Consider the following 21,877-nt stretch of genomic DNA (forward strand, 5'->3'; position numbering starts at 1 on the left):
CAAAATCTTGTCAAAACTAAGATAAACCTGCATAATTCAAACATCAACAGAAACAGATAAGTTTTTTTAGTACATATTTTAGTACATTTTTTTAGTACAAGTTTAGGTAAATTTTTCGCAGATCATATTATTGACTTACGAACAAAGTAAACATACCACTCGATGCCTTTTTATATGCATTTTCCAAATATAATAATCATTTTTGTCGGAAATGAATTTTACCCCCACCCCTGTTTATACAGTACTTTATAGTGCTATAAAGTACCTTTGCAGTACTTTTACAGTACTAAATATTATCGTTATGGTACCAAATGGCTTATTTTTTTAGTTTTTACTGTCATTGTCAGTTGATTTGGGAAAATTGGCTCCATCTTTGCCCCCCCCCCTTAGGATTTTGACAAAATTACGCCACTGGTCGGAATGCCAGGAAATGGAAATCATAAGATATTCAATCGGTTTTTTATGATGTAAGATCAGGAGGTTTAGAGTCTCCCCATCTTGAAAAAAGTTCTTATAACTGAAACGCCGATTCGACGCCCTATGTGCCAGCAATGGCTCCGGAGGTTTTTTTCCGATCAAATTTGACAGTATGACGTGGATGCCGCAATGAGTTCCTTGTTTATTCGTAATTCGTCAGCCGATAATTATATTAATAAACAATGTAGGGTAACCGAGCTATCAGCTGTATTTTTCATTACAAAATAGTTGGGATGGCACCATGCCACTGTAATAGCTTATCGAAACTAAGAGAAGAGGAACGAAGGGATCAAACGGAGTAAAAAAAGAAGTATTTGAACGAATGTGGTTGGAACGATAAAACGGCTCCTTACATTTTTCAAAGTATTTCCAGATAACGGCATATTAAACAGAAGTATATAAGATGCTAGGCCTATATGATTTTTTTTATTTAGTAACAATTACTGACAAAAAAACTTAACATAAACAAATTCTCTCCAAATGCCACACCATGATATGGAGGAGGGATGACCAAACAAATAAAAAAAACTATAAACCTCTGAAGGGGTTTAAAAACAAAACACAACTACGACATCATATACCCTGCTATCATTCGCTGAAAACTCCACACTCAACTCCTTCCTTAACACATCTTAACAAAAATAAGGCAGTGCCTTTAATGATTCAATAACTATTTAATCTATCTACTATGCATCCTATTACATTAATCATTAAAATTATATTTAGAAAACGATTCATTCTTCAGCAGCCTTTTAAATTCACTTCAATTACTATTTTTAATATTCCCATTTAACGAATTCCATAGCTTAGCCCCTCTAAAAACAAGAGAAAACCCTGACCTAGAAGTAACCAAACTATTAACATAAATTTTAATAAATCATCTTTTGCCACGGGAATGAAATTCATTAACTTGCGTTAAGACACTTAGAAAAGAAGTGGACTTACCTCTGACACAATTATACATAAAAAACAGTATAAAAGTCACGGAGAGCAGCCGCTGGGAGTATTTTCAGCCTTATATAAGCCTCTTGACACGGTTCAGAAGGGCTTAAATTAGCAAATATTCTAATAAAAATATTTTGAAAAACTCGGACTCCGAGTTTTTCAAAATAGGAGAAAGCTCCCAACCATATTGAGCTACAATACAAAATATAGGGGTGAATTAAACTAAAATATAATATATGGATTATTTCCCTCGGAAAACAATGATTAAATTTACGAATTATGCCAAATTTTTTGCTAATATATTCGAAACTTTCACAGTATGATCTTTAAATGAGAGTTATTCATCAACAAATTGGTATTAACCAATGTATCGAACACTTGAAGTTTTGCATATTGCAAGGCCCCCAGCTTCAAATGAAGATATCCATGGATATCAATTACCAGACCGTCCAAAAACTACAAAATTTGACTTATTATAATTAATAGCAATGTTATTGCACCTCATCCAGATTTTTAAAGAGTGTTGGACATTGCAGTAACCAACAATTCAGTCGTTTTAGCAGACACAATTAGAGCTGGGTCATCAGCAAACATCTAGGAGAGAAACATTAATATCTCTATTGGTAAAGTCTGAAACCTTATTCACAATTGGCCGAAGAGAAGAAGAAAGATCATTAACGTTAATCAAAATAATAAACTGCCTAAAACAGATCCATGGGGTACACCGCATCTAATTAGCAATGGTTGAGAAATTGAGCCAGATATTCTTATTCTTTGTAAACGACCAGAAAGGAAACTAATTATCAAATTGAGAAATATTCCATTAACTCCATACCCTCGTAACTTTTCAACTAGTATAGAATGATACAGTATCGAGAGCTTTAATCATGTCTAAAAAAAATGCAACTCGATAACCTTTATCAAGAGCTTGATTCATACAAATAGTTAAATATGCTATTGCCTGTTCCCTAATCAAATTGATTAGGGTTTAATATATTAAATTTCTCAAGATGTGCATGAAGTCTATTGTTAATTAACTTTTCAATTATGTGACTTAATAGGGGCAAAACTGAAATGAGTCTATAAATTGACTAGTCCTCTTGCCTCCTATAAGGACTATAAGGACTAGTCCTCTCGCCTCCCTTAAATAATGGAGTCCCATCTGCTGTCTTAAAACAATCAGGGAATATGCCAGCTTTACAGCAAGAGTTAATCAATCCTACAACATTGTTGGTAGAATATATTTTATTACCTTTAGATTAAATTTATCACCTCCAGATGAACTTGACTTCATACTACGAACAATATTATCCACTTCAGTATAATTCGTTGGCCTTAAATAAAGTGAAACATCCTCAGTGTTGTGCTCTTGCTAAGCACGTGCTGGTAAAAACCTCTAAAAATTTATATCCTCTGATGACTGAATGTTCGACGATAAATTTGACCCAATGTTTGAAAAACATTCACAAAACACGTCGGAAATTTTCACAGGTTCAACCAAAAAATCATCTTCTCAATCTTTGATAACGTAAGACTTACCGTCTGGGGGTCACCAACTACGCTTTTAATAATTTGCCTCGTCTTCTTAGGGGGACCTTCAATTTCTTTAAACTTAGAATGATAATAATTTCGCTCCACAACTCTTAAAACACAATCATTTCTGTACTTTTTTGTTAACTGGAATAGATTCTTCACTTTTATCAATATGCATACGCTTAAATAAAAATTTCGATGATGAATGCAAAGGACTAAATTCTTGTTTATCCGTGGTTTTCTAGGAGCATCTTGACGACTTAATGATGTCAAATTACCAGTACAACACTCCTCAAAAAGAATTTTAGCTGCAGATACCAAAGATCCATTTTGTTTTATTAGGGTCTTCACTGCTCTTAACAATTGTAGACCAGTCAAACTATAGAATCCGTGGCTTCAAACTAGAAAGTGTTTTACCATTTACAATAATTGAGGGATCTTTTGTTTTCCTGCACCCATTTGGGGTGGTTTGGACACACTCAACGAATAGGACCCAAAAACTATCAGGAAAATTTTTAAATTTTTGGGGGGAGCCTATGTTCCTGAAAGTATACGCACATGCCTGGCTGCGAAAATCATGAAGTGCTTTCTAACAAAGCAGATATTATCAGACTATACGTTGAACTGGGAAGATTGCTGTCGCATGTCGTCTAAATTTTACTCGTAAGATGATAGCTTTGGCTCGGGCGGAGTGGCATTTTAGTAAGTTTTGCTTCTGGTAAAGCTTATAAATCTTGCTTATATTAGAATGGTGGTTATAATAGGATTCTAGTTGTATTGTCAGGATTGTAGCAGTAGCTGCAACTTAGTAAAAGATCGAACCACGGCCCATAATTACCAAAAATTAAAAACGCGTTAAAAAAAATGGCTCGCGAGAAAAAATTTCAATTTGTAGCTGATTCAGTAATGGTAACTAATATCTTGATTAGTGTTAATTTATGAAAAGCGTCGATCCTAGCTATATATTAAATAAAAAAAAACAAGTTTTCAACTGAAAGTAAGGAGCAGCATTAAAACTTAAAACGAACAGAAATTATTACGTATATGAGGGGGTTCGCCCCCTAGTCAATACCTCGTTTTTTTTAGTACAATCAAAAGAGCTATCTATTCTAATTAAACGGCCTTTGTGATTCAGGGATTTGTTATTCGAACAAAATTCGAACTTCAGCGTAAAGAGCGAGGTATTGACAAGGGGGCGAACCCCCTCGTAAAAATTTCTGTTTCTTTTTAATTTTTGATGTTGCTCCTTACTTTCAGTTGAAAAAACTTGTGTCTTTTTTTATTTAATATGTAAACAATGGGCAAAGTTCATAACTTGCAGCCCTCTCCCCGGAAACTGTGGGTGATTAAATCATCCTCAAAGACATATTTATTAGATTTTCGACTATGCTGAACAAAATGGCTATCTCAAAAATTTGATTGGATGACTTCGGATAAAATGAGCGTATAACCCTTGCCCTGAGGGTTTTGGGGGAGTGTCCTCCTCAAAAACATATTTTATATCTTTAAATCAACTACGCTGAACAAAATGGCTATCTAAAAATTTTTATTGGATGTGTTTGGGGGAATGAGGGGCGTGGGAGGGGGGGGGCTAGTTGCCCTCCAATCACTTTCGACTATTAAAAAGGGCACTAGCCCTTTGAATTTGCAATCGAATGAGCTTTTTTTGAAGTTTCTACATCAACATCTTCTATAAAAACCTTATATGCCCCCAGGGCATAAGTTCAAACCCTTGCCCTGAGGGCTGTGGCGGAGTGTCGTCCTCAAAAACATATTTTCTATCTTGGAAATCAACTACGCTGAACAAAGTGGCTATCTCAAAATGTTGATTGAATTTGTTTGGGGGAATGATGGGCGTGGGGGGGGGGGGTTAGTTGCCCTCCAATAACTTTTGACTATTAAAAAGTGCACTAGCCCTTTGAATTTCCAATCAAATGAGCCTTTTTTGAAGTTTCTACGACAACGCCTTCTATAAAAACCGTATTAGCCCCCAGGGCATAGCTTATAACCCTTGCCCAGAGGGTTGTGGGGGAGTTTCCTCCTCAAAAATATGTTTCTATCTGGAAATCTAATATGCTGAACAAAATGGCTATCTCAAAATTTTGATTGGATGTTTTTGGGGGAATGATGCGCGTGGGGGGGGGGGCTAGTTGCCCTTCAATCACTTTCTACTATTTCTAATCGAATTTCTAATTCTAATTTCTAATCGAATTAGCTTTTTTTGAAGTTTCTACGACAACACCTTCTATCAAAACCTTATATGCCCCCAGGGCATAACTTAAAACCCTTGCCCCGAGAGTTGTGGGGGAGTGTCCTCCTCAAAAACATACTTTCTATGTGGAAATCAATTACGCTGAAGAAAAATGGCTATCTCAAAATTTTGATTGGATGTGTTTGGGGGAATGACGGGCGTGGGGGGGTTAGTTGCCCTCCAATCACTCTCGACTATTAAAAAGGATACTAGCCCTTCAAATTTCCAATCGAATGAGCCTGTTTTGAAGTTTTTACGAAAACGCCTTCTATAAAAACCTTATATACCCCCAGGGCGTAACTTAAAACCTGAGGGTTGTGGGGGAGTGTCCTCCTCAAAAACTTTTTTTTCTGTTTGGAAATCAACTACGCTGAACAAAATGGCTATCTCAAAATTTCGATTGGATGTGTTTGGGGGAATGATTGGCGTGGAAGGGGGGGGGGCTAGTTGCCCCTCAATCACTTTCTACTATTAAAAAGGGCACTAGCCCTTTGAATTTCTAATCGAATGAGCTTTTTTTTGAAGTTTTTACGACAACGCCTTCTATAAAAACCTTATATGCCCCCAGGGCATAACTTAAAACCCTTGCCCCGAGGGTTGAGGGGGAGTGTCCTCCTCAAAAACATATTTTCTATCTGGAAATCCATTACGCTGAACAAAATGACTACCTCAACATTTTGATTGAGTGTGTTTGGGGGAATGATAGGCGTGGGGGGGGCTATTTGTCCTCAAATCGCTTTCAACTATTAAAAAAGGGCACTAGAACTATCGATTTCCATTTGAATGAGCCCCTTTTGAAGTTTTTACGACAACCTCTTCCATGTTAAGTGCCCAGCTCTAAAGGAAAAAAATAATAAATAGTGAACTGCTCCACCATTGTCCTTATATGCCTTCATGGTATAGCTCAAAATTTTGCGCCCAAGGGTCGTAAAAGAGTGATTTGGTTATCTTTCTATTCTCTAAGAGGGCATCGACTATGCCTTATGAATTGACTCACTCTATAGTTCTATTTGATATGTTTGTGGGAGTGATGGGCGTGGGGGGGGGGCTTGTTGCCCTTCAATCACTTTCGACTATTAAAAAGGGTACTAGCCCTTCGAATTTCCAATCGAATGAGCCTGTTTTGAAGTTTCTACGATAACGCCTTCTATAAAAACCTTATAAGCCCCCAGGGCATAACTTAAAACCCTTGCCCTGAGGGTTGTGGGGGAGTTTCCTCCTCAAAAACATATTTTCTATCTGGAAATTAACTACGCTGAACAAAGTGGCTATCTTAAAATTTTTATTGGATTTATTTGGGGGAATACTGGGCGGGGGGGGGGGGTTGGTTGCCCTCCAATTACTTTTGACTATTAAAAAGGGTACGAGCCCTTCAAATTTCCAATAGAATGAGCCTATTTTGAAGTTTATACGACAACGCCTTCTATAAAAACCTTATATGCACTCAGGGCATAACTTAAAACCCTTGCCCCGAGGGTTGTGGGGGAGTGTCCTCCTCAAAAAGATATTTTCTATCTCGAAATCAACTACGCTGAACAAAATAGCTATCTGAAAATTTTGATTGGATTTGTTTGGGGGAATGATGGGCGTGGGGGGGAGGGGCTAGTTGCCCTCCAATCACTTTCGACTATTTAAAAGGGCAATAGCCGCCCCAATTTCCAATCGAATGAGCCCTTTTCGAAGTTTTTACGACAACTCCTTTGATACGAAGTGCCCTGTCGGAAAAAAAACAAACATTGTAGCCACATCGTTCTTTACTTAGGCAGCGCTAGCCCGCTGCCTATGATTGCGAAATTTTTTTTCAAGAATTTGTGCTTCCTGGCGAATGCAAAACTATTTAGAGTGGGATGATTTGAGAGAAAAGGGTCATTTTTTTTGCACTGCGCGGTTTTCACTTTTAGACACTATTCTCACTTAAATATATATCAGCTCAGGTGCTTTTTTGTGGACAGATGTAACATTGGCAGCTGACAAGGTAAGTTCCAATTTTGATTTTCCACCTAAACGGTAAGGCTACAGCGCTGCTCATCATCTCTACTTGGTATAATTTCAACAACGGAAGACTTTGTCATCACCGTAGCATAAATGGCTGAGGGATGTCTTCTTGTATTCCTTGGAATTTCTATCCTGTTGTTTTTTTGTTGTCTTTTTTACGTAAAGCTGTTCCATGTAAGGGAGAGCAGTGAAAGGGATTGACGACCCTTGACACTGGAGTCTGAGATTAGGCTGTTACCTGATGTCTTTTTAAAAGGAGGTAGCTAGAGATCAGTTTGTGTAGTATAAATGTAATTCAAAGGTTGATCCCATTTGCCTTCCCCTTAGTAGTTTTTCATGCTTAACCTGTTCTGTTCCTTATTCACGAGTTTCGATCTGGTGGCACATCTGATCCCTCATTAAATATAAAGCTTTCTAAATAATCTTACATCTGTAACTTTGATGCTTGTAAAGATGGCAATTTTCACGGAAATAAGGTTTTTCTCGACCAAACCTGTGATAAAGTAAACATAATTTCTGTTTTTGATTTTCACATAAAATTGAGCTTATATTTTAATTTACTTTTCTTTTTTCAATGATTTCATACTGAAGTGAGACCTGCACAATTGGAAAGAGTAGATATTTGAAGGAACGGCTGTCAAAACATGATCCCACTAGTTGACACTTTAAAGATTGGTGTACTGAAGTGCTCAGGGATCCTGCTGCATTTTCTTGCTTCTTGCATATCTGTACATTGATCTGCTCAAAAGGCATACAAGCTCTGGAACAGCATGCTAGAAGAGAAGGTCATCAGTAAAACGTGTGCAATAAATTAAATCCTTGCAACTACGGATGGGAGTACCTTCTCACGCTAACGCTAGTGGATACTCTTTGCCTTCTAACTCTCACTTACCCTTCGTTTGTTTGAAGGAAAGCGGAACTTATCTGGGCGCTGAAAATGATCTCGTTGAATCTTCCTGCTTTATCTTTTGATGGTATCGCAACTACCTTCCAAAAATGTTTGGGATGGGATGCCCAAGGACTTTGCTCTTGGAGCTAGTAAGCTTACATGCCTTATAACCGACGCTTTGTCGCCTCTTTTTAAGAGGATGTTCTAAATGGTGCCTACTACGGTATCGAGTTTGATGAGACGACAAACGAAGCTAGTAAGAAAGAGCTTCAGGTTTGAGTCAGATTCTCGTCTGAGAAAGTTGGCAGGGTTGTCAGTCGTCACTTAGCTACCTATTTCATTGGTCACCTAAAAGCAGAAGATTTTAAACGTGAGCTTATGAAGGCAATTGATGAAGTCAATTTAAGCCTAAAAAACCTTGATTAGGAGTGACAGACCTTTCGTCAATAAAAACGTTTGGCGCTTGATGAACAATAAAAATGTTCAAATAACAAAATCAAAGCAAAGGATTGTTAGATATTGGGAAATGCAGGGTCTATGTTGTCCTTAATGCTTTCTAAAAGGGACTAGAAGCTTTTGTGGACAATGTTTCACAGTTAATGATCGCAATGTACTATTAATTTTGGGGCTGGCCGGCTATATTAGAGGACTTTCAGAAGATACAACAAGAAATGAATGGAACAACTGTACGGTTTATAAATCACGTGCCCGCCAGATGGCTTACACTTGGCCCAGCTTTGTGAAGGGTTCTTTTGGAATGGGAACTATTGATTGAGAACTTTTTAAGTTTATCCATAAGAAAAAGCGAAAGAATTATGAATTCGAACTCGTATCTGTTGATTGCAAATCTGCTTAAGAGTCTAACCTTGAAGACAGAGTTGCACTTTGTTGTGGACAGTGCTGACTACTTCACAGAGTTCACTGAAAAATTTCAGCGCGACGAACCACTGATCCATCTCTTGTTTGCGGAGCTAAGGGAGGTCACACTAGTGCTTTTTCTGGACGGATTTTGAACGAAAAATGTGTTGAAGCAATGGCTAAGAGGCTAAATGCTAAATTTCTTGATAATTCGTCAAATATGAAGGGCCTAGTGTACATCGTGTTGTCTTATGATTACCTGAAAGATGTCGAAGAACGTCATAAAAAGTATTTTTTAATGAGGGTACGTCAACACTTCAAAACTTCAGCTTCCTGCTTGCTAAAAGACATCTTCTCGAATAGCAACTCTGCCAGACTCCCGAAGAGCTTCAGATGCTTTCGTCCCACAAAGAGAAAACAGTGACAAGTTTGAAAGATATTGGCTTTATAGCTTCGAAATTGTAAGCTGGTGTCTCAAGATTAGATGTTTTGGATGACGAGTGGAAGTTCATTCACCTTGAGAATGATCAAAACTTGGCTGCTATGACTAGAGTTGACGAATATTGGGTGAATTTGCTGCGTCGTGAAGATTCGTTTAGGAAGTATAAGTACCGAAATCTTGCACGCGTTGTCAAAGCAGCACTTTGTTTATATCATGGAAGTGCAAATGTTGAGAGGGGTTTCTCACTATCAAGAAAGATTATATCTGAATAGAGAACAGGAATGAGAAAGAAAAAATATTGATTGCGAAGCTGACAGTTGCTGATGGGTTGAAAATGTCTGGAAGCAAACCCGAGAGCGTTCCTATCACACATGAGCTGATCAAGCTTGTACGGGGAGCTCGAGCTAGTTACTATAACCATCTTATAGCTCAGCGTGAACGTGAGAAAGCTCAAGAAGGGGCTATACGAAGGAAGCGAGAATCTTACCAAGAAGAAGTTAAACTGCTATAACAGCTAGAAAAAAGAAAGGAAAAACTGTCGAATCTACAGTTAGACCTACAAACACAACGAGAAAGACGTGCGTCAAAACAAAACATTGCCGACAGTTTGTTAAAAGAGGGAGTTGATATACTGAATGATCGACCGAAATAGTCTGGATGAAATCAGAGTCCCCCAGCCTATCCTGGAAATTTCTCGGGTAATAAGAGATTAACTGAACTGTCATACCAACGACGTTTCAGCTACAGAAAAAAATTGATAACATTCATAAACAAAAGCAAACGCATCACCTTGCTGCTGAAAAAGAAGTCTAAGGAGAACTGATCTCATGCTCGGTGACGCCGTTTAGTTTGATACATGTATCTAATTTATTTTTTTTTTCTCCTATCAAAGGTAATTTTTTGTTCCTATCTGTAGTTCATTGTACCTTTATATGTGAAGTAAATAGAAATAAACGATGAAGATGTACTTCTGACCCTATAAACTGATATTATTTTGGTCACTGTTTTCGTGCCATAAGTCACTTTTTCAACTTTTTTAGAGTGGAAATGTGAATAGGAGCCCTGATGTATATATGTATATATATATATATATATATATATATATATATATATATATATATATATATATATATATATATATATATATATATATATATATATATATATATATATATATATATATATATATATATATATATATATATATCTTTTTTACAGGCTTCAAGAAGAAAAATGGATGCTTTCAGTTCAAAGTTTGAACAGGAAACTGCAGAGTATCTCCCAACACACAGAAAGACTTTCTACAATATTAATTAATCTAGGAAGAACGTTGTTTGAATTGGTCAAGTTTGGTCAAGATCATCTCAAGTGTGAACTCGGACAGGTATATTGAATACACAGTTCTATTCTGAATAGGATTAAAATAGAAAAGGCTTTTTGCTAACTTTGAAAGCTGATGTGCTAAATCAGAAGTTTTCAAAGGTTCTCGAATTCCTTACATGGCGGTCCTTTTAAAAATTGTTCCAAGGCTCACAAAGCCTTTCATTTAGTTTGTGAACTTTGCTAAGACAGAGTATAAGGGGTACTCATTCTAAAACCTTACCTTTTCTAACCTAGGAAAACTTTGTAACAATTACATAAAAGGGTGCAAAAACCTGCATGTATCAAATGCTGATAATTCAGGGAAAGGGACTTCCGTATCTGGGTTTTGAATCGACTTTATGTTTAAATGTTTCTTTTATTAAATGCAATTATAATTAGTGATGTCTTCAAGGATAATAAGAAAATTGTAAGGATCTTAACGGTTCTGTGACGATGATTATGTATTCTGGAACGAAAATGATTATAGATATGGTAATTGACTGTCAAAACGCACCCAAAGTTAATTTTCATCCTTGAAAGACGAATTATTTCAAAATATGCTTCCATTTCTTAACAATTTAGTAATCTAGCTGCGCTCTTTCTGTCACTTTGTGCAGATAGTAGTATTAACGTTTTCCGTGAATTTGACTTATTTTATGAAGGTACTGGGTTCAGGATATAATAGAAACAATCCAATTTTATTTTTTGAAGATAGTGACTGAAGGTAGTTCGCAGTTAAAGGTAGTTAGATGCTTGTGTAGATTAAAGTGTTCAGGTTTTCTGAGAGCTTGACATATTTACCGGAGCTGGTATATTCGGGGAATAGGAGAAACAATCAGATTCACAGTTTGAAGCTTGTAGTGGAAGGTAGTTCAGAGTTGAAAGTAGTTGAAGAATTTTATGTAGATCGCAATGTCCTGGTTTTCCGGGACTTGATTATTTTATGGAACTGCTAGATTCACGAGGTAAGAGAAACAATTAGATTCACACTTTGAAGGTTTGGGTAGAAGGTAGTTCACAGTTGAAAGTAGTTGAAGAATTTTATGTTGATCGCAATGTCCTGGTTTTCCGGGACTTGATTATTTTATGGAGCTGCTAGATTCACGAGGTAAGAGAAACAATCAGATTCACACTTTGAAGGTTTGGGTTGAAGGTAGTTCACAGTTGAAAGTAGTTGAAGAATTTTATGTAGATCGTAATGTCCTGATTTTCCGGGACTTGATTATTTTATGGAGCTGCTAGATTCACGAGGTAAGAGAAACAATCAGATTCACACTTTGAAGGTTTTGGTAGAAGGTAGTTCACAGTTGAAAGTAGTTGAAGAATTTTATGTAGATCAGAATGTCCTGGTTTTCCGGGACTTGATTATTTTATGGAGTTGCTAAATTCACGAGGTACGAGAAACAATCAGATTCACACTTTGAAGGTTTGGGTAGAAGGTAGTTCACAGTTGAAAGTAGTTGAAGAATTTTATGAAGATCGCAATGTCCTGGTTTTCCGGGACTTGATTATTTTATGGAGATGCTAGATTCACGAGGTAAGAGAAACAATCAGATTCACACTTTGAAGGTTTGGGTAGAAGGTAGTTCACAGTTGAAAGTAGTTGAAGAATTTTATGTTGATCGCAATGTCCTGGTTTTCCGGGACTTGATTATTTTATGGAGCTGCTAGATTCACGAGGTAAGAGAAACAATTAGATTCACACTTTGAAGGTTTGGGTAGAAGGTAGTTCACAGTTGAAAGTAGTTGAAGAATTTTATGTTGATCGCAATGTCCTGGTTTTCCGGGACTTGATTATTTTATGGAGCTGCTAGATTCACGAGGTAAGAGAAACAATCAGATTCACACTTTGAAGGTTTTGGTAGAAGGTAGTTCACAGTTGAAAGTAGTTGAAGAATTTAATGTAGATCGCAATGTCCTGGTTTTCCGGGACTTGATTATTTTATGGAGCTGCTAGATTCACGAGGTAAGAGAAACAATCAGATTCACACTTTGAAGTTTGGGTAGAAGGTAGTTCACAGTTGAAAGTAGTTGAAGAATTTTATGAAGATCGCAATGTCCTGGTTTTCCGGGACTTGATTATTTTATGGAGATGCTAGATTCACGAGGTAAGAGAAACAATCAGATTCACACTTTGAAGGTTTGGGTAGAAGGTAGTTCACAGTTGAAAGTAGTTGAAGAATTTTATGTTGATCGCAATGTCCTGGTTTTCCGGGACTTGATTATTTTATGGAGTTGCTAAATTCACGAGGTAAGAGAAACAATTAGATTCACACTTTGAATGTTTGGGTAGAAGGTAGTTCACAGTTGAAAGTAGTTGAAGAATTTTATGTTGATCGCAATGTCCTGGTTTTCCGGGACTTGATTATTTTATGGAGCTGCTAGATTCACGAGGTAAGAGAAACAATCAGATTCACACTTTGAAGGTTTGGGTAGAAGGTAGTTCACAGTTGAAAGTAGTTGAAGAATTTTATGTAGATCGCAATGTCCTGGTTTTCCGGGACTTGATTATTTTATGGAGTTGCTAAATTCACGAGGTAAGAGAAACAATCAGATTCACACTTTGAAGGTTTGGGTTGAAGGTAGTTCACAGTTGAAAGTAGTTGAAGAATTTTTAGTAGATTGCAATGTCCTGAATTTCTGGGACTCGTACTTATTTTATAAAGCTGCTATATTCGCGAAATAGGAGAAACAACCAGATTCAGAGTTTTAAGGTAGTGGTTGAAAGAAGTTCAGAATTGAAGGTAATTGAATAATTGTTTTAAAGGTTCTGGTTGAAGGTAGTTCATAGTTGAAAGTAGTTGAAGAATTTTAAGTAGATTGCAATGTCCTGAATTTCTGGGACTCTTGCTTATTTTATAAAGCTGCTATATTCGCGAAATATGAGAAACAACCAGATTCAGAGTTTTAAGGTAGTGGTTGAAAGTAGTTCAGAATTGAAGGTAATTGAATATTTGTTTTAATGGTTCTGGTTGAAGGTAGCTCACACTTGAAAGTAGTTGAAGAATTTTAAGTATATTGCAATGTCCTGGTTTTCCGGGACTCTTACTTTTATTTTATAGAGCTGCTAGATACACGAAATAAGAGAAACCAGATTCAGAGTTTTAAGGTAGTGGTTGAAAGTAGTTCAGAATTGAAGGTAATTGAATAATTGTTTTAAAGGTTCTGGTTGAAGGTAGTTCACAGTTGAAAGTAGTTGAAGAATTTTAAGTAGATTGCAATGTCCTGGTTTTCCGGGACTCTTACTTTTTTTTATAGAGCTGCTAGATTCACGAAATAAGAGAAACCAGATTCACAGTTTGAAGGTAGTGGTTGAAAGTAGTTCAGACTTGAAGGTAATTGAATAATTGTCTGTAGATTGGACTATCCACGTTTTCCGAGAGTTTAACTTCTTTCATGAAGCTTCTAGATTCAGAAGGTAAGAGAAACAATGGGGTTCTCAGTTTGTAACCTGTTTGATAGAACCCATATAAGGCCAGCACTAAATGTGTACAGTGGGTTTAATTCGCCCTGGTGCTAAGACACCTAAATTTATGAAGGTACTAAAAATGTGTGAAAAATTTTATTATAACAATTAAATTCGTTTATCCCCTCCTCCTTTCAGTGGACTTTTTATATTAGATAGTTGGTACTATTTTAGCTGTTCTCAATAACTCCCCACCCCCTAAACCCCTAGGTTCTATATAAGATGTTACTGATTTATTCTTTTGTTTTTCAAATTGGTATTTTGCAATCATGAACCCACTATTAATGAGAAGTAAGTACCAAAAATAATGCAAACAAACGAAAGTAGCAAACTTGGGGTCTAGTTTTTATTTATATTTAGGCACTACAGATGGGGGGGGGATAATTTCAATGGTAGTGGTTTTTATATTTGGAAAGAGGGTTTGTTCTGTTTGACGAAAAAAGTAATGTATTTATGAATACTACAAGGTATCAGAATTTGGAGGACATATATTTGTGGTTGCATTTCAATGCATGCTGCATAATGAAGAAAAAAAATTAGCAAGATGAATTTGGTAGACAAAGCCTTATGTTCAGGTTAGGTTTAAAAAGACTAAATTTCCCTTTTAAAGGGGAAAATAGAAAGAGTCCTTATATTTTCCTGGTATCTCCGACTTGGGCGGACCTAACGCCTTCCTGATTGAGGGAGTAAGGGGGATTGGCTTCAAAACTTTCACGAAACTTCCTAATAGTGACAACTCATATATTGGCTTCGGTTATTATAAACAGGAAAAAAAAGTGTCGCTTAAACAGAAACGTCTTCAACATTTAGTTCACTCAACACATTCATTTTTTTACATTTTGCGCGTTTTTTGTTTGTACACAACGCATCCTGTTTCCCATCTGTCAACTAGAATGATTTCTAGTGCGATAGTTATAACACTTTTAATACATTGATCTGTCGTAGTCAAACAGAGAGTAAAAGAGTAAATTTATAGTAAAGAGAATCTGAATGTATTAAGTTGCTGATTACTATGAATTCGTAAAGAATGTTTTAGTATTTTCAAAAAGCGATGAAGCCCTCTGAAACAATGTAGTTGTGCATATTTTAGTAATTCCTCATTGAAAAAGATTCCCTAGATAGTGTTGAACTTATGTTGGGGAGCTAGTTGGGGAGAGGGGATTTACTTCTCTTTCGACCACTCATTCTAGTTATACAAATGCCGATAATCTTTGAACTAGAATAGCGAAATTTCAGTGTTCATTTTAGCTGTGACAAAAGCTGCCATAGACAATTTTGAGTGACGAGGACGAGGATTAAAAGGAAGAATAAGCAGAAAAAAGAATTATCATAGTTGTATGCAAAGAGTGAGGGGAACTGATTGAATCAAGTTCATCATTAGTGAAAGAGCATTGAACACTATCTATTGTTTTCTATGAAAACTAGGCTCTGGCAGACCTTCAAAATTAAGGTCAATGTTTTGTACCTGAAATCCCCCCCCCCCTTCTTAATCTCAGAAAATTAAGGTTATTTACTTTTGGATTTTTATAAAGAAGTGTGCTTAAACTATTTAGGTCAAGTTTTAGCACGTTTGTTAATTTCTATCTATTGACATTTCTCCACGGTTATTTTGTTTTTTATTGTATTTGTTTGTAGTAAATGCAAAACAAGTGGCCTTAAGGAGTTTTTACTCAAGTAAAACCCGTAAGAAAAACGATTCTTGCTATTATAAATTCTTAGAATTATAAATCCAATTTAATTTTGGCACATATCGAAATATTTATTTCACGTTTATATGTCTTTATATGTGTTTATATGTCCTATATTTCGTTTTTATGTCTTTCATTTCGTTTCCTTTTCAATTAAATTTATAGACGCATAAAAATTTATTTCTAAGCTGTTGCCGAGAAATTTTGAAGACGAATTAAGAGTTTTGTAAAAATTTAGGATTTGTTGTGGGGAGATGTGGTTAGAGCTTTATTTATTCCACTACATTTATTTTTTAGAAGGATAATCATGTCATTTCTGAAGATGAAGCTTTTCTATCAGTTGATATACAAGAGTTTTCTGTCGACTTTGATTTACATGAAGAAAGAAGCACTAACTTTTTAAATGAATTACTAATGAGGTTGAAGAAAATCATCAGCTATAGCTTTTGCAGTAAGTTCTCATTTATTTTTCTTCTCTGGGCTAAATAACATTGTGTTTTACTATTTGTTGGATTTTAAACATTTTGGATTTTGCTTTAATCATGGCTCGTTTCCTTGCTTTTACAAATAAGAGGCGACGCTTTGGCGTTACAGATTTGGAGCAACACACTAACGTTGCCTTAGTAAAGTGCCTGCTATATAATATTTTTATTTATTTGCTGTTGTTTTTTCAACCACTTTTTGTGGAAGGTGTGGTCAAAAAACTTTGGAAGAGGCTCGTTCGATTGGAATTAAAATTCTATTACCCTTTCTCCGGAATGAAAGTAATTAGAGGGCAACCAGCTCTCCTTTTGTGCCCTTTTTCGCCCCTGGGTACATCTCCAACCACTAATGGTATCGGATTAAAGTTTTTAAATAGTCGTTTTGTCCAGAATAGTCAAAGGGTCAGATAAGTATGCCTCGGAGGTTGATATGACCCGTAGCCCCAGGTGTAGGGATCTTAAGTTGTGTAAGTTACCTATTGTTCACTGGTAGGTTTAGTCGAAAAGGTGGGTATGTGTATTCCTGGTTAGCCGATTGGCTTAGAACTCTAGGAGATTGTTCGCTAGGTTGAGATTTCCCAGAGTTTCCAGGATATACTCCTGAAACAACATGCATATCTAAGTAAATGAAAAGACGTCATTTGCACCCGAGTTTTCAAAGTACGCGTTTGCAATATTTTGAAAATGGCTTGGGGGGGGGGACAAATTGAAAATTTCAGGGAGTCTTGTGGTGAGGGGGGCTAAGTGGATCCTGAATTTTGACTTGGGATTGGAGAGGGGCAGAAGTAAATCGAAACATGGACTATGTACTCAGGCTATCAAAATAGCATATCCGTAATGTCTCCAGAGGGGCTTGGGAAATGGAATTAAACTTTCTTGTGGTTGCGGGTGAAAGAGGGGAAAAGTTACTTGAAAATCATGTTATAGGGTGGGGCTATAAATTCTTTTTCTCCGATCCTTCTAAAAGTCCTTTCACTATAAATTCCTATGGGACTTAGAATATATTCTCGGTGTAGTAGCGATATAAATTAAAATACATTATGCGTTGTCGGGCTATCAAAATATTGTTAGCACAATATCTCGGGAACTGCTTGAGGGATGAGTTTGAAACCTTCAGGGAGTGTTGGGAGGAGTGGACCTCGATTTTTGAATCGGAAGGTTGAGGGGGGCCAAACTTTCTCTACAATCCGCCTAAAAGTTCTGACTCTCTAATCCTCTGTGGGACTAGAAAAAAAATTTTTGATTCTAATCTATAGGCCTAACTGTGTGACTCTGATTGTTTGCACTATTTTAAACAGTGAAAATGGTAAGAAGGGTATATCTAATGTCTGAACGTTCTTGAAAAAAAATGCGTATGAGCAATCTGGGGTAGAGGAAACTATTAAGGTTGGAAGCTGGGTCCACACCGATCGCTGATGGATATCAAAACATTTGGAATTCCATTCTAGTTCAGAATCAAACAGTTGGTGGTAACCAACTGTTATTAAAGAGTGACTTTTGGCTATAATAATAATAATAATAATTTATTTATAACCCGAAGGGAATGGAGTAACAGAAAAAAAGAAAAAAATGACAACGCACACTAACTATATAGGCGGATGAGAGGATGGTAAGGCCCTAGCGCAAAAGGAGCATTTTTACTTAATCTGTGACTCAAACAATTGAAGGATAATATAATATCATAATAATATTGAATAAAAATAAAAATTGAAGAATAATAGAATAATAATCACATAACATAATATCAATAATATAATTGATAGGGAATAATATATGTGACATTGTACTTTCTAGCAAGCCATTGGTTCCGATAAGACCTAAAAATAAAAAGAAGAAATTTCTTTTTTCTGTATAGTAAGCCATGCTCTTAAAAACAAATTTTCATAAAAATTCATACATCTAAGAATCTTTTCGCTTTATCGTATCTAACCAGTAGCTTTAGCTTATTGGGAAAGGGCTTACTCGAGCTAAAATTTAAATTTCTAGTGCCATTTCTTAGCAAGAAAGAGATAATGCTTCTGCAAAGTAATGATTTCTGCTGTTCTGTCCCACAAAACGACAGTTTTTGCCTTAATTGGTACAAATATCGCCGGGAAAAATTCTAAAATAGCTAATTTGCTTAGAACCATTGAAAACCTATTATATAGCCTTTCAGTTTCAGAGGCCAAGCTGGCGCGTGTTTGTGCACTCGTCTCTAAACAAACATCCATCTCATAAAAATGAGCCATTACTATAGACTGTTTTCAGTAAAACTAACAGTTATAGAACAGTGCAAAGCTACGCACATGCTATTAGTGGGGAAATCAGTGAATCGTATTATTGATGAGGAAGGGGAGATAAAGCCTCAAAAACTGAATTTTTACGCCTAAATTGTCAACTCTCCATGGAAGGTATTTAAATTCTTACCTCCGTTCATTTTGAAAAATGTATTTGAACTGGACGTGCAACATCGATGCTGAAGGAGGGGGGATAGCTCCCCTCTTATTGTGAAAGGACTGTTTTACAAGGAAAACTTTTGTTTTAGCTATCAATTTGAACTCAAGTGTAATGAGTGGTCATTTGATGGGGGTGACAATGTTTCTCTTATTTACGAAAATTTTTCCTGATTTTGGAAGGTAATATGCCTAAATGAGACATACTTATTTTGCTGTGACTCCTGCTGTAAAAAAAAGTCCGTTGTGACAGATTAAACGATGAAATGGAAGAATTATTTTTCTTTTTAATCAAAGAAGGAATTATTGTTACTAATTTGCAACCAAAGATTACAAACTGCTATTTATTGTAAAAAAATATATATATATAAAATAAAAATCCTTCATTTTGCTTGTACAGTGTATGTTGAATCCTTTACTTCAAGAATTTGTCTTAGTTCAAATCACTGTAGAAAAAAAAGTGTGTTCTAAATAAAAAGAAGTATTCTTAATGTTATCCTATCGTTCTATTTATCGTTAATGATTTTTTTCGGTTTTATTTAGTTAAGGTGTTATGCTAATATATTGTTTGGACGTTTAAAACAAAGAAACGTTTAAAACCTGAAGAAGTGTTTAAAACAGCTTCTTTTTCCTTATTTGGGATCTTTCCCCAAATTCAAAAATTAGTCTTTGCGATCAGGCCATTAGGCTGTATGTAGCATTATTTTATCCTCACATTTTTATTTTTCAGTAATGAACTATTCGTTGCATTTATTTTTAGAAGAAAGGCTTCAGGATTTACCTCTTGTTAATCAGTTGAAGGATGAATTAGAGAAATTGCACTTTCTTATTGATGTCAAAGAGAAAATAATCATTAATTTAACTACCTCAGATGTTGGACTGTTGGAAGAAGTTGATATCCTTCAAGGGAAGGAAACTCTGAAGAAGGAGCTGAAGATTGTGAAAGATAAGAAGGATGCTCTAGAAAATGAACGGAAGGTTTATACAGAAGGACTGCTAAGACTTGTTAAAGAGGTGATTGCTTTCTTTTTCAAAGTGGTCGTGATTACTTTTTCTTCATAGAAGGAAATGTTAAAGACTTGTTAAAGAGGTGATTGCTTTCTTTTTCAAAGTGGTCATGATTACTTTCTCTTCATAGAAGGAAATGTTAAAGACTTGTTAAAGAGGTGATTGCTTTCTTTTTCAAAGTGGTCATGATTACTTTCTCTTCATAGAAGGATTGTGACGTTTTAGCATGCGCCTAACCTCTCCCTCTCCTTTGGGGTGGCAGGCTTGCTTATAAGGTGTTTTTATAAACATTCCACTTAGGTTCTAGTTCCAATCGCAAATTTCAAAGCTGAGGCTAAACCTGTTCTTGAGGGCTTCATCTGCTGGTGCATAGACTGACTTGGATTACTTACAAGGCGTTTTCTCTTGGGGATTAAAAGGGCAGAGAACAACAACTTAGATATTGAAAAATACAACAACATCTTTTTAAGTACAGCTCCCTCGAGCTAAGGCAAAAATGCAAGTATTGTTTAGTCTTCAATTTAGCTGGGGATTCACAGGCAAAAGTCTAATGTTTCAGAGATAGAAAGCGGAAGGATTGAAAGAAATCCCGGGGCGAGTCTGTACCCTATAACCTTATAACCAGTTATTCGAATTTACAATTTCTGATATTCACCTTGCTTGCTGTATTAACCTTTCTATTGGCATTGATGTAAACAATCCCTTTTACATTGCTACGCATCAACCATCGATTGACATTTTGAGTCATGACTGTCATTTAGCAATTAAATCGATTATTATAAAATCGAATAACCCTCTCTCTCTCTCTCTCTCTCTCTCTCTCTCTCTCTCTCTCTCTCTCTCTCTCTCTCTCTCTCTCTTTCTCTCTCTTTCTCTCTCTCTCTCTCTCTCTCTCTCTCTCTCTCTCTCTCTCTCTCTCTCTCTCTCTCTCTCTCTCTCTCTCTCTCTCTCTCTCTCTCTCTCTCTCTCTCTCTCTCTCTCTCTCTCTCTCTCTCTCTCTCTCTCTCTCTCTCTCTCTCTCTCTCTCTCTCTCTCTCTCTCTCTCTCTCTCTCTCTCTCTCTCTCTCTTAAGTTATCAATGTGCTTCAGTTCATTTTGAAGCACAGAAATTCTCAAGTAAAAGACAGAAGAGAGAGAGAGTAGTATGATAAATATGTAAGTGTCTTAAGTTACATACTAGGTTTTATCATAATAGGTTTTGGAAGAAGTTGAAAGCCACAAAATTATATGAATTACAAGAAAACTCACTTAATTATACGAAAGTGGTAAGTTGTTTACATTTTCGGGAGGGTCTGCGTGCCTGACAGGATTTATCTACTATACCATCTCGTGTATTTTACTATGATGGTCCGAACCATTTTTGGGTTGATTTTTAGGCATAAGATTTATTAAATTGACAACACTGCTGTTTCTATTTGATCAAAAACCGCCAGAAGGATATTTAGCAAACCATTTCTGGTCCTGTCTAGTAGAAATTTTAGTAAACAGGTTTAACACGTGATGCTTTCTTTTTGAAAGCCTTTGGCGGAACATATTGAAGATAAATTTATATGAGCTTGTGATTAGTTCTGTTTGCGGAAGAGAAATATGACCAAAATATAAATTTGTGTCTCTGTGTAAGTATTCCTAAGCGACTACAAAAGAACCATGGCATAGATGGTCAGGCACATGAGCAGGAGTTTTTCGGGTGGAAGTGGGGGGGGGGGGGTGGCGATAATAAACAAAATTTTCCGGGAGACGCAATAATAAAAAAAAAATTATATTTTGAGTTAAAAGCGCCCAGAAAATCTACAAAATCTGGGATTTCGGGGTGGCTGCCCGCGATCCCTCCGCTTCGTTCCTCTCTACAACTGGTTGACGCAAGTTTGAAAGTGGGTGACATAATTTAAGTAATAGTCTCAAATCAATCAAAAGAATGTAGTACTAGTATTATTCAGTATTTGTAATAGAGAGCTACTAATTGGAGTAATATGTAGTAGTAACCGTCAGCTAGTAAAATGCTCTGACGTTTTCAACATGTAAACGGACCAAAAATTCGTGTCTATCAAA

General features: G+C 36.2%; 1 protein-coding gene across 1 annotated transcript in view; it reads left to right on the forward strand.

Moving 5' to 3' along the window:
- Positions 1-21,877, forward strand: part of LOC148944625 (afadin- and alpha-actinin-binding protein-like) — a 51,064-nt gene that overhangs the window by 17,667 nt on the left and 11,520 nt on the right. Inside the window, exons 4-6 of the mRNA XM_089100394.1 lie at positions 10,609-10,774; positions 16,204-16,357; positions 19,581-19,834. Coding sequence (XP_088956520.1) covers positions 10,609-10,774; positions 16,204-16,357; positions 19,581-19,834 — 574 coding nt within the window. The remainder of the gene's footprint in view (positions 1-10,608; positions 10,775-16,203; positions 16,358-19,580; positions 19,835-21,877) is intronic.

This window comes from Artemia sp. Qi Xiang Cuo, chromosome 14, assembly GCF_049724085.1.
Source record: "Artemia sp. Qi Xiang Cuo chromosome 14, ASM4972408v1, whole genome shotgun sequence".
Classification (NCBI taxonomy): domain Eukaryota; kingdom Metazoa; phylum Arthropoda; class Branchiopoda; order Anostraca; family Artemiidae; genus Artemia; species Artemia sp. Qi Xiang Cuo.